The 14,168-nt window shown below is 44.2% G+C and overlaps 1 protein-coding gene across 2 annotated transcripts in view; it reads left to right on the top strand.

Annotated features, from left to right (window-relative positions):
- Positions 1–14,168, top strand: part of LOC308331833 (semaphorin-3D) — a 135,826-nt gene that overhangs the window by 113,287 nt on the left and 8,371 nt on the right. For both annotated transcript variants that reach the window (XM_080787348.1, XM_080787349.1), the window contains exons 12-13: positions 1,555–1,777; positions 9,630–9,718. In XM_080787348.1, coding sequence (XP_080643474.1) covers positions 1,555–1,777; positions 9,630–9,718 — 312 coding nt within the window. The remainder of the gene's footprint in view (positions 1–1,554; positions 1,778–9,629; positions 9,719–14,168) is intronic.

Genomic DNA, 14,168 nt, shown 5'->3' with positions numbered 1-14,168 from the left:
ATCTGGCACAGTGGTTTTAGTATTGTAACGACCAAACCACACCTATGCATAATGTAACGGGTAGCGCAGGTGTTTTAGGAATTAAACCAAGTTCAAGTCTTGAGGGGATTCCAGGGGGTTTCCAGTAGTAACTGTAACTGTAACCTATTTCATACTTCGGCTACTTGAAAATAGCCGATCTACAAGCGTACAGCGCGTAGTGATGCGACCATAGAGTAAAAAAATCACACCCGTGTGAAGTTCAGTGGCACAAATGACTCAAAGTTTGACAAATCCACAAAGCCGAATCTGATTACTTGTGTTTGTCCAATCACAAGGAAGCCGGATGGCCGTCGTTATAAAATCGCTCGACAGCACAAGCTGATTGTTGCTAAAACTAATCACAATTGAGGGAAGTGAGGGGCACTCTTATACATCATCTTACACATCATATATACATCATCACATTCCGGCCAATCACTTTTGTCTGTGCTCACTTTTTAAGCCCTCAGCCAATCAAATCATCGCTATGGCCCATAGCGATGATTTCATATAGCCTATGATTGTGCCTATGACACACGTCCCTGGCACAAAGTGTTTTCAGGTGGTGTCTGCGGCCAAATGCATATCAATTCTGGGGTCCTTTACATGGAAATGTTTGAGAACCACTATTTTACTGGGCAGCTCCCATTGGCTATCAGTTGTAGACTCAGTGATTGTATTTGGTGGCTCCCAGTCAACAGGCTTCTCCCTCTGTCCAATAACGTGTGTTTCCTGGCTCCCAAACTGTGGAATCAAGCCGTAATCAACTCCACCTCAACCCTATTGGCACTTGACTTAGATATGAAGACCATGCATGCAGACATACCTTGGTCAATTTTGTTCTCATGTTTGTGTTACTTAGACTTGTTTTTCTTGACCAAAATGTTAACATTTAAGAGAGCAGGTTATTTAGACAGATGCTTTACGTAGTATCCAATAGTTTCAATGTATACAGATCATTATTTTGATAGTATATCATTGATTGACTGATTTATCTTTATTTAAGTGCCTTGCTTCCAAGGACGCCCAGCCCATAATGGACTTACTGTATAGGACACTTTTACTTTCATTTTACATAAACAATGAACATAACAGTTCAACTTCACACACAGTGATCACAATAACACACTAAGAACACCCAAGCTGCATACATGGCAGATTACATCATTGTAATTATGTGCAACATAAAATAAAATAAAATACAACATTGGGCCTGTAACAGGAGACCAAACATGCAGGACCTACTTCTACTCCAGGCTCTAGAAATAAACTGTGCCGTCTTGAATACTAACCATTCTCCAACCTTTGGCCATCACCTTCCCAGAGTAGCTCAGGTTTTTGTTGCTGCAAATAATGGAACCCTCAAATCGTCATAAAGTGTAATACATAAAATGGAATTAAGTATATTGTTCAGACTGATGCTCGTGATCCCAGTTTACCAAGGCACTACACTGTGTTTACCTCGCTTATTGTACTAAGTCGCTCTAGTTGCTAAATGCCTAAATTGTAAATTGTGTTGTTGTTTTTTTCCAGTGTCCCAGTGAGACGTACGACCCGCTTCATAAGACCACCCAGGACTTCCCAGACGAGGTGGTGAGCTTCATGAGACAGCACCAGCTGATGTGGGAGCCCGTCCTCCCGCTGGGGCGCAAGCCGGTGCTGACCAGAGTCAACGTCCCTTACACCCTGAAGAGGGTGGTGGTGGACCGGGTGGAGGCCGAGGATGGACCCTATGACGTCCTGCACCTCGGCACAGGTGAGGGGAGGGGAGGGGAGGTAGTGCACAAGAATGGGTGAAAATGGGGGGATTTGAACCCATTTTGGGGCGGGAACCCCTTTTGGTGTTTTAAGCATTATGTTGTAATTTAGCTATTAAAAAATAGCAGATCTACAAGCTCATAGCGCGGCACCGAGTGCCCCACTACGAGCTTGTAGGTCTGCTATTTTTGAAAAATCGTGAAAATGTGGCCCAAATGTTTGAATATATTCTTTCAGAGCGAACGTTTTTAACTCAAATATTTGCTTCTGGGGGGTCCCTGGAACAACATATTTTCAGATGGGGGTCAGCGGCCAAATACATATATTTTTGGGGGTCCTTGACATGAAAATGTTTGAGAACCACTGACATAGAAACATAGGGGTTTTCAGAAAACTGTCAGGATTTAAAAGACATTTGTAGAATCGTCCTCAGGTCTAAATGGGTTAAATCTGCATGGCTGGAGATAAAAGGAAGGAAGGAAGGAAGGAAGAAACGAACAAACGAACACAAAACAAAATACCTCTGTTAAACCACCAAGGGGTTAAGGGGATGCACGCTTTCTCCAAAAAAAAGAAATCACACCAGAAGAAAGAAAAAGAGCGAGAAAGTGAGAAGGTGGTGGTGAAGCTGTCGGCCAGGCGAAGACAAATGCACAGGGAGGAGAGAGCAGCGGAGGAAGGTGGAGAGACACAGAGAGAGAAACATGAGGTCATGGGTGACCCGTACTATACCTAAGAAAAGGACAGGAGAAAAAAAATACTGGAGGGAGAAAGGGAGAGCATTCAAGGACAGAGAATAAAATGGGCGGTGATGATTGATAGAGACAGAAATAGAGTGAGAGAGAGAGAGAGAGAGAGAGAGAGAGAGAGAGATGGGGAGAAGACAACAAGTGCAGTAGTGAATAGTGATGATGGATTTATACACTCATTACAGGATTGCACAGTGCAGTGCATTGACAATGACATGACCATTTTTTTTAAACAAATGAACGTGGATTCTGTGTAGGATTGTTAGGAGATCTACTAGGGGACCACGGGTTCAGGAGAAATGCAGAGAGCATGTGGCTTCAAAAGAGAGAAAAGTAAAGGTAGAGCTCAATACTAAGCAGAGAAAATGGAATGGGGCCGCGACCCCCGAGCGTCCTGGCAGCGCCCTCCTAGTTAAAAACCGAGCAGCGTCATAAAGCTGTCAGCGAGCCGGTGATGGAGTGGGGCTCATTACGTCTTATGTTATATACATAAATACTATGCCTTCGTCGACTATCCCTTCAGGGTATGTCTTTGTAGCTGAAGCGCTCTCGTCCTCTGCTCAAGTGTGCCTTATAGCGAATGTGTGCCATATTAACTCATTAAGTAATTCAACCGCTTTGTCCCCGGCTCAAATATCTCCGACAGGTTCAGTGGGTTCTTGAGAGTGTGTTTGTGTGTGTGTGTGTGTGTGTGTGTGTGTGTGTGTGTGTGTGTGTGTGTGTGTGTGTGCACGAGTGTGTGTGCGAGTGTATGTGCGAGTGTATGTGCGAGTGTGCATGCATGCGTGCGTGTGCGGCTGCGCGCGCGCGTCTTCATGAACTTTGCATTAGCCCGGTGAGTGAATGCAAGATGCCCGTGATGTGCGTGCGAGGGTCTCCCCCGCCTCTCTCTCTCTCTCTCCCCGTCTGCCAGGGTTAATGGCGGAGACGCGTGATAAATGGTGGAGGTTATTTAACCCCTGGTGACAGGTCCTGTGAGGCCATGAGGAGGTCTGACTGCTCCATACATCTCCTCTAAGTGGATTCCTCTCCCTGTGTCTCTCATCTCCCCCATCAACCACCCATCCACCTGTGTGATAAATGCCCTCCTTAAATGTTCTTTAGGAGAGGAGTTATGTTCACACGTATGCCCCACTCACAGCTGCACATGGTTCTACCATCTCTCAACTGCCCGTCTACAATCATGAGTAATGTTCACCTATACGTATAATTGTCTTCGAGAGGAGTCGTTTTCACATTTTTAGTTGGAACGGTCAGCCGTCAAGATGCCTATACGTCTGTGCGTGATTAATGTTCATCCGAGGCTTTTTACCAAAGCAGTCAACCATATTCTGAAGTTATACTAGACTCTTTCACCTTCAGTGAAAAAATGCTTTTGGGGCTTTTTGTCAGTGGAGGGAGTGGTGGGCTGTTGGGCTGACGGAGTGGTGGGCTCACTGGGCTGTTGGGAATTCTTGTTGTGCATCACACAAAAATACCTAAAAGAAGCACAAAATATACAACAGTATACTATAGAGCGTCGCAGTCCCGGCCCCTTTCATGACGACGCCAGGCCCAGGAAATGATTCCCAATGCATTTTTCCCATAGACATTTCAAAAAGTATTTATTTAAAGACGGTTACGCCGCGGACAAAGCCAACTCGAATCATGACAATAAACACAATATTTCGGACCAAACAAATAATTACAAAGAAAAAAAACAACAACAAAAGTGTAAGTAACAGCAGCCCAAACTGTGCTTACTGGTTGAATTGTGTATATCAGATAGACTTTTTCTGTGGTTCCTTAAGCCATGTTATTTCACCATTCTTTCTACCACAACCCGCCTCAGCCATCACCGTGTGCAATGGACCGTGTGAGTTAACCATTCTCCATAATGACTTGTTTGTTACACATACCTCTCATCCTCCCATCAACTGTCCCTGTACTTTGCACGCTAAATTTACTTAAGGGTATTTAACCACTTGGACCTCCCTCCGGCATCGATATTCTGAGGGGGGCATTAGCAGATCTATACTAGCCTACCGCGGCTATTTTTGGGCGAAGATAAATGTAAAAACGAACCTACTGAGGTCAAGGCCGGGTGCGTTTGAACATGCACACCGGGAGCACACTCGCCTATTAGTTTGTATTGGCAGTGCACTCGGTGTGCCTATAACCAAACGCACCTCCAGTTTACTTAAGTGGTTAAGCAATTTAAACAATTCTAGTTCTGTTCCATCGATCTATCTGCTTCTAAATCTAGGAGTTTCTGTACTGTATCAGACCTCAGTCTACTGTACATATTGTTCTTCACTAATACGGTTTGACATCTTTAATTATAGTTTTCATATTTTGAATCAAGCAAGTTGTTCATCTTGTCTCACCAAAGTTGTTTTACCGTTCTCATGTGCATGTGTGCGTGTGTACGTGCGTGCGTTTGCTGTCAGTGAGCTATTTGTTAATGTTACCGTTGTCAGTAACTTTAACCGTATACTCTACTCTTATTCATTTAAGATGCACTGGTGCAGAATGCCAACTGGTGCTAAGATGTCATTAAAATAGCAGGATGTGGTGTGGCTTCTGTAAGCAGCGAACGAACGCACTGAACCACGGCCATGTTAAACATTCACTACAGCTGCTGCTGTTGGATTCCTGCAACCATTGAGTTGCTTTCTCCTTTTACAAACCAACCATCATCCAACTGGAATGCAGGGTTTCCATCCATGGCACTGACATGAGGATTCTGGCTAAAATGTTTAGTATGTCGTAATATCATGGATTGAAAAGAAGTACTAGAACAGTACTAAGATAAGATAAGACAAGATAAGATAATATACATTACAGTAATTTCCCCTGGACATTATTGTTTGTGTAATAATGTTTTCCTGGACTCAGTCCTGCAGTTCCACAGAAGATCACAGGCAGGACTGTTTCTTGACTTAAACATTACTCACTGTAATGCGACTGTGACTCAAGAGGTAGAGCAGGTCGTCCAATGATCCATGGGTCGACGGTTCGAATCCCGGCTCCTCCTGTCTACATGTCGAAGTGTCCTTCATGGGCAAGACACTGAACCCCAAATTGCTCCCGATGTGCTGGTTGGTACCTTGCATGGCTTCCGCCGCAATCGATGTACAGTATGAATGTGTGTGTTAACGGGTGAATGTAATGCACAATCTATGTAAAGCGCCATGGATAAAGGTGCTATATAAATGCACCATTTACCATTTACTCAGTTCGAAGTAACTACTCAAGTACAAACGTAGTTATTTTGAAGACTATTTTTAGTAACCTATACCAATCTGGGGGGACCCATTCGGTAAAAAGAAAGTCTTGAGATATTAGTAACTTACTTGCCAGGGGTTAAGTTTCTTGCTCAGGGACACTTTGAACATCACGTAGACTGGGCCGGCCGAGTGTAGAACCGGCGACCTTCCCAGACAGCCAAGCCTCTCTTGCCACTCAGCTACGGCCGCACCAAAGCTCTGTTCGTATTTTACGCAGGGAACGCTAAGAAAGCTTAGAAATGCCGTGCGGTGCTTTTTAGCAACTGGAGAAGTGTTATTATAACACCCACCCACTCACCAAATAGCCGCTTGAGAAAAACACTTGACCCTGAACTGCTCCTGCATGGCCCCTGAGACATGCACAAGGGTCAATAATGCTCCTGCATGGCCCCTGAGACATGCACAAGGGTCAATAATGCTCCTGCATGGCCCCTGAGACATGCACAGGGGTCATTAATGGAAGACGCATTCAATTGGGCTTCAGCTTCCAGTTGTCAGAATGTTTAACTGTGTGCATCTGCAACAGGCTATTACTGAGCCTTCTTGTTCAGTCAACCTATTCAGCTTAAATAAAGGCTTTGAAGGCTTTGTACTGTATCTCCATATTTCAAAAGTTTTTTTCCTACTTAGTCAAACTAAAGGCTCATTCATAGTCTGGATTTTCGGTGGTGAGGTGACCACCACTCCGGTGGTAAGGTGACACCGGAGCTGAAATAACGTTTAGCCGTGTTGTAGCAAACGTCGGCTGGGGCGGTGGCGGTGGTTTGCTCTTCACAGCGGCTCGTAACGTCATGTTGTAGTTCGGTGGTCACCTCACCACCGAAAATCCAGACTATGAATAACGCTTAACAGTGCCACACAGAGAGTTCAAGGTTAGCAGAAGTAGCAAAGAATTAGCAATGAGCTTGTACAGTAGGTGTTGCTATTTTGGCTATTCTTTTAACTTTTCTAAGAAAGAGAAAGTGGTTACTTCTCTCTGGTTTTCCTCATCCTTTAATAAGAGCTTGTAACTAAATAACTACATTGGAACGTGCATGCTTCATTTTCTTTTCTCCATTTCCTGAAAAGTAACAGCTTTGGACAAGGTTTCCACCAAGGTTTCCAGCGACACTTTGAGACACAGTCTCATTGTTCTTGTTGTGTGTGTGTGTGTGTGTGTGTGTGGGGGGGGTGGGGGGGGGGGCGGGGGGGGGGATGTGCCGTTTGGGGGGTTATTATGAAGCACTGGCCTTGAGTCTGAACCATAGACTGTAAAAAATATGGACAAAGCGTTCCGCGGGTCTAACATGAACGTAAAATGAAGCCTGCAGTCCTTGCCATGGAGGCAGCCATTTTTCTAGATCCGGGCCCAGGCCCAGCTGGCCCATTGGCTGGCCCAGACAACGAGGCGGGACTTCCCCCCTTCTTCTTCTTTGGTTTTTATTTTGACTCGAGTGGGTGGGGGCTCCCGTTCATAGACTGTAACGGTAGCCACGCCCCTCAGACTTTATGGTCATTTATTTTATACATGGGACCATAATTTTCCAAAAAGAATATTATGACATTAGAAATGAGACTTTAAACTAGTGACTGGAAGCAAAAAGTATTCATGACCATGTTTATTAAGGTAATACAGTCTAGGTGAAGTTGGGCCCAAATACATGGACTTCTATGGGGCTATGGGTTTTTCTGGGTCCAGTGATAGCGCCACAACAGGCCATTATATGAACTTCATTTCCTTAGTGGCTTCACAAAATATCTGTCTGACTGCCCCCCTGGTCTGAACTAAGAGCACTGAACTCTCTGTGCAACAACAACATAAGACAGACAGACAGACAGACAGAAGATAGCATCTCAGGCCTGGCTGAGACAAATAAGGTTGTGATCACATATAACAGTTCATCATTAGCCCATGTATGGTAGGCTTGTTGGATGGACACACACACATACACACACGCACACACACACGAACACACGTGACACGCGGGCTAGCACACTCACACAGGCATGCATGCCACACACGGATTTCCCACAGTAGATTCTCTGGGAGCATCCTGACATTATAAGCTAAGGCATTAATGTATCAGGTTTGTTTATTGTGCGTGCATGCCTTGTGTGTGTGTGTGTGTGTGTGTGTGTGTGTGTGTGTGTGTGTGTGTGTGTGTGTGTGTGTGTGTGTGTGTGTGTGTGTGTGCGTGCGTCACATGCGTGCGGTGGAATAAACCACCTCATAAATTCTGCTCCAGGTGTCTCATAGGGTCCGTTGCCACGGTTACAGCTATAGAATGTATACGCAGTCACCTGGGCAACCGCTACGGAATGACTGACTGTGTCAGGCTCTCCTCATAGCGTCTGGAGTCTGGACAAGTTGACATGTCAGCTTACAAACTCAAAGAAACATGAGTTAATGCATGATAACTTTGTTTTAGGCGTGTTTCTTTTTCTTTCTCCCCCCCATTTATTTTCCTGCAATTTATTTTTGTCAATTATCGCTGGTGGGCCAGTTCTGGCCCATGGGCCACCTGTTGCCTACCACTGCTGCCATAGAAGAGCATTACAATATGTACAATTGAACTGAAGAAAGAGGAAGGTAAATTAAATGGGACCATACTACTAGTCTAGTACCAATAATGGAATGGAACTGAATCACTAAAATTAGGCCTTCTTACAGTTGTGTTTTAAGGTTCCACCCATCCTCCTAATGTCGCCATCCATTGTTGACCTAATGTTGAACTATGAGTGTATTGCAAAAGTATGGAAAATAACAATGACAATTTATGGCGGGTGCCAACAGTTTTCCTTCCTGTCATGGAGTTCTTCTAAATTTAGTCTAATTACACACAACTGTTTTGCTAGTGCTATCTGGCTGGTTTCATAGAATTTCTGTTAATCAATTTCACATGAACTATCAAACTAAAGATGATAAGGGAGATTTCTGTTGCTATAAATGGTAAATGGTGCATTTATAAAATGCTTTTATCCAAAGCGCTTCACATAGTGTGCACTGTGCACTCACCCATTCACACACACACACACACACACACACACACACACACACACACACACACACACACACACACACACACACACACACACACACACACACACACACACACACACACACACTCATACACACACACTCACCCATTCACACACACACACACACACACACACACACACACACACACACACACACACACACACACACACACATACACCGATGGCGGAGAAAACCATGCAAGGCACCAACCTGCACATTGGGAGCAATTAAGGGTGCATCAGTGTCTTGCTCAAGGACACTTCCACACTAACTCTGGAAGAGCCCGAGATCAAAATGGGAACCTCACGGTTGTCATCCGGCCACTCCACCCGACTACCCCTGAGCCACTGACTCCCCTTGCTCAATCTTTTCAGACATATTTGATTACCAATGTGCTATACGCTACTACATACACTACCCCTGCACTACACTCAATGTCCCACACAGATATATATGATAGGTCTGTATAGTGTTGTTTAAAATATGGTTACTGCATGAGTGAGGGGCGGCAGTGGCTCAGGGGTAGAGTGCCTGGATGGGAACCGCAAGGTTGCCAGTTCAAACCCGGGCTCCCCCAGAGTTACTGTCGAAGTGTCCTTGAGCAAGACACTGAACCCCTAATTGCTCCCGATGTGCTAGTTGGTGCCTTGCATGGTTTCCGCTGCCATCGGTGTATGAATGGGTGAATGTAATGCACAATCTATGTAAAGCGCCTTGGATAAAGGCGCTATATAAATGCACCATTTACCATTTACCATTTAGAAGGCTTGGAATGTAAATGAAACTCAGAGCTTGGTTTTTGCGTGGTTTCAGACGACGGCAGGGTGGTGAAAGCCGTGTCGGTGATCAAAGACAACTGGGACACAGAGGAGGTCATTCTGGAAGAGCTGACCCTCTTTCAGGTAAGAAGAACTTCTGTTTTGGGTCCATAAAATGTACCTATGTCGCATAAAACACACAATACTGTACTTTTTGAGTTTTCGAGGGTATTAGATCCTACCAGCCGTCCTAATTGTGCTTGAATAAAGCACAAAGTTTATATATTGATAAAATATCGGCTATAGGTTTCACGCCATGGTAATGTCAGGTCGTAGTCTAAATAACATAATACCACAATTTAGGAATATCAGAACAGAATCTTTATTTATTTTTATAGATATTATTAGTTAACTGTTTCTAAATAGCAGCGTCTCAATGTTGAGACGCTAACTTAGAATAGATATAGTGTTGACCTATATTTGACATAAACATATTTTCCTTGACATTAACGACCGTCAACGAGCACCAGCTGGACGGACACACACACACACACACACACACACACACACACACACACACGCACACACACACACACACAGTTCATCTATGGCATCTATGGTTCTTTTCTTGATCAGGGCCCAATTGAAATTCTTACTTGGATCAATTTGAGCTGGGCTACTGTTTATCCTTATCACAATGAAGAGTCATTTACTGTTTATCCTTATCACAATGAAGAGTCATTTACTGTTTATCCTTATCACAATGAAGAGTCATTTACTGTTTATCCTTATCACAATGAAGAGTAATTTCTGGGCTACTGTTTATCGTTATCACAATGAAGAGTAATTTCTCTGGGCTTCTGTTTATCGTTATCACAATGAAGAGTCATTTCTTGTGGGAATCACTGATTTAAGGAACTGTGAACTGCGACCCATAACCTCTCAGGGTCCATAACACACAGCATAAACTGTCCTTTTACAGCTACAAGAACACCAGGCTTCAGGACTTTTATGGCCCTGCAGGGCACAGAAGCAGTCCTCCCCTAGTGCCCATCTGTTGTCCTGTGTGTGTGTGTGTGTGTGTGTGTGTGTGTGTGTGTGTGTGTGTGTGTGTGTGTGTGTGTGTGTGTGTGTGTGTGTGTGTGTGTGTGTGTGTGTGTGTGTGTGTGTGTGTGTGTGTGTGTGTGTGTGTGTGTGTGTGTGGCATTGCATGTACTTTCCACTGGAACATATTTGACTGGAATAACCCCACTTAACTGGAAAAACAGATAGCAGGGTACATACTCCCCACGGTCGAGAGGAGAGGAGAGGAGAGGAGAGGAGAGGAGAGGAGAGGAGAGGAGAGGAGAGGAGAGGAGAGGAGAGGAGGGATAAACAGAGATTTAATAAAAGGGAAACTTCAGATTTTCATTAATATGTTTATTGGAAGTCAGGCACAAAAACAATGTCATTTAAAAAAAATATAATCACTTCAGATACAAAATCTAAATCGCTGAAGTATCTCTTTAACTTATTAAGCATTATGGTATACTTGTTTATCCTTTGAAAAATAGCAGATCTACAAAGCTCATAGCGCGGCACACGCTACGAGTTTGTAGATCTGCTAGTTTAAAAAGATCTTGATAATGTGGCGCAAATCTTTCAATATATATTCTTTCAGAGTGAACGTTTTTTAAACTCAAATCTTTGCTTCTGGGGGGGTCCCTGGAACAACATTATGTTCAGATGGCAGCCAATTGCATATAATTGTGGTGGTCCTTGACATGAAATAGTTTGAGAACCACTGACATATAGAAACATAGATTCAACATTTGATTTAAAAGACATTTTGTAGAATCGTCCTCAGGTCTAAATGGGATAACTGGAGAGGTGAACAGAAAGGCACAGGATGGACAGATTTGAACTGCGAAGGGAAGACAATGCAGGAAGGAAGGAAAGCGACACAAATGACAACAAACAAACAGGAAATCAGATGATGCTCATAGAGTGGTCACTTACATATACTGTAGCAGCCTTAAACAGGAAGGAACCCACTTCCACCCGTCCTTAACCACCAGACGGATGACTCTGACGTAAATGTACTTCTATGAGTGTGATTTATGCGACAGGCAATATCCTATATGCCCAGTGTACAACCACAGTTGTGTACTAGTCTGTTGGCCAATGGGAGCTGCCCAGCACAACCACAGTCTACTGTTTAATTGCCTCCCAGCGTTTTCTCACGTTTTTGTAAAGCCTCAACCTAATTAATTACTTGATGCTTAATTTAATACTTGGAGCGGTACGTCTGCCAAATTCCACTACTTCCGTTTAGACAATCAACTGGCTACAGTAGGTCTTGCTGTTGAACACTGGGAGGTGCACAGTAAAACACCTGTACATAGTTTATTTTGTGTGCTTTTGCCAAACAAAACAATAAGACAAACAGAAGCTGCTTTGGAACTTTAATTTCCCCTGACACTGACTGACCACAGCCATGGTTTCAGTCTAGCAGCTTACTCATAATAAGTCCTCGGTCACAACGTTAAAACGAGACGTTTTCTCTGTCCTGTATGAGAGTAGTTCTCAAAGTGGGGTTCTTAAGGGGGCCCAGGCAGCCCCCAGTTAAATGATTGATAGTTAGGAACCAAGAGGACCTCTTACAGGTCTGTAACGCTGAGTGTCTCTATACCGTTCCCATTCTCTCTCCTCACTGCTATCTCGTCCCATCACTTGACTTACTTAGTTCTCTCTTCTTATCTTGATCCCCAATCTCTCCTTCCCTCCCTCCCTCCCTCCCTCCTCTCTCTCTCTCTCTCTCTCATGGTGGTCAGGGTCCATTGAGTCACTTTGTCCTACTGTTCAAACGAGTCAGTGAGCTGGAAAAATGGAGTCACCGTGCTTCCTCTGAAGAAGAAAAGGAGGCAGATTAGATGTCTAATCTGTGTGGTTTATAGATCATAATAACCCCCACCAGATGCCTTCCAGCCAAGTCAAACCTTTAACCCCACGTCAGTTACAGTTCAATGGGCTAATTGTGAAGTCAGGTTCGGTATATATTCGGGAATTTAAGGAGTGCTTCCTTGCTGCGTAGTGTGTACTGTCTTGTACAGGTATACATACCTTTTCAGCAATGTGTTTTACTTGGCAGTGCATATCATAGGTTAGTGCTTCTCCAATCTGAGAACGCATTCTGTACCCATTCCTTTGTTTTTCTCTCCGGGGGAACCTTTTTTGTGTAAAAATAGGAACTCGATTCGGCCCCTTTCTTAGGTCGCATTCTCACCTAATACTTCGGTAGACTCGAATGCGTATGGGAGGAGAAATGGGATTCTTGCATATTTAATTGGCTACGGTTTGCCTTCACACTGTCATGATCCGCAGCAATTTTTCAAACGCAGGACCTTTATCAATGTGTTACATTCATAAACTAGCCTACACAGTGAAATGATAAATCTATGGTGATAAAATTATACTCATAACGTGCATTATGTGTCGTGCCGTCTGGGACTGCCCCCCCCCCCCTCTCTCGCTCTCTCACTATAAGCACGCAGCCACGCACTGTTCTTTTGGGCATGGAGCATAGAGTATTAAAAGGCATGGAGGCACAGCGCTGAGCCGCACTGATATAACACAGACATGCAGCGCAAAATGTTTACAAGTTCCTACCCCCCACTAGTCCCCACACAGTGACAGCACTCCATGTTTACGGCACGCACAGACAGACAGAATATTCTGTAGGCTATAATTCTATTACACTGCACTGCAGTGTTTGTGTTTTCTTAAGCAATTGATTAATGTACTCGTCCTCATTTCGATCAGGGCTTCAGTCTCCACTCTCGTCATTCGACCACGTCTATCCACGGTAACGGGACATCTTTGCGCTGCGTAAAATATGCCTTCTCCGTCTCCAACTGTGTTCACTAGCTTTATTTACTGCGGATTGCATTCACACCTGCACCGAATCGTAATCAAGTGCGATTGGAAGCGAAGCGAAACCCCCGTTTTTGCTCGGAGTAAAATGCGGTTCTTTGCTGCGCATTAGGATTCGAATGAGCCTTCACACCTGCCAAACGAAGCGCACTTTCTGACAATGCGCAGCAGGATGCGTTTTAATCGCAGCAAAGCTCTCTGGTGAGAATGTGACCTTAGTCCATGGGTGTGTCTGTGTTTATATCCTACTAACAACAATATCATGTTTAGGACAGTGGTGCTGAGAGATTAGCGCTTCTTAAACCTTTTCACATCCTATATTTGGACACCCCCCTTCACGTGTTGTGCCAGGGACCCCCATGCAAGATTTGCGTTTGCGTTCTATTCTTTACTTTTTACCCCATTAGCCTGGTCTATAATCGGTCCATGACACAGCCCTGCAAGGCCGCTGTGGGTGGTATAGTTGCTGATTGATTGATTGATTGATTGATTGATACACTTGTTTACAACAGGGTCCACCTTTTTCAATTCATCAGAGCTGTGCTCTCTAATGGTGAGATGACTAAGAATTAGTTACACGAAGATGTACAAGAAACACTGAGGGTCTGTGATGTGCTGTGTGCTAGCTAACCTAGCTCAATTCATCTCCCAAAACACATCCTGACTTACACTCTATTTCACT

Source organism: Protomyctophum bolini, assembly GCF_963924005.1.
Source record: "Protomyctophum bolini genome assembly, chromosome: 2".
In the NCBI taxonomy this organism is placed as follows: domain Eukaryota; kingdom Metazoa; phylum Chordata; class Actinopteri; order Myctophiformes; family Myctophidae; genus Protomyctophum; species Protomyctophum bolini.
This window is presented reverse-complemented; position numbering and strand designations above follow the sequence as displayed.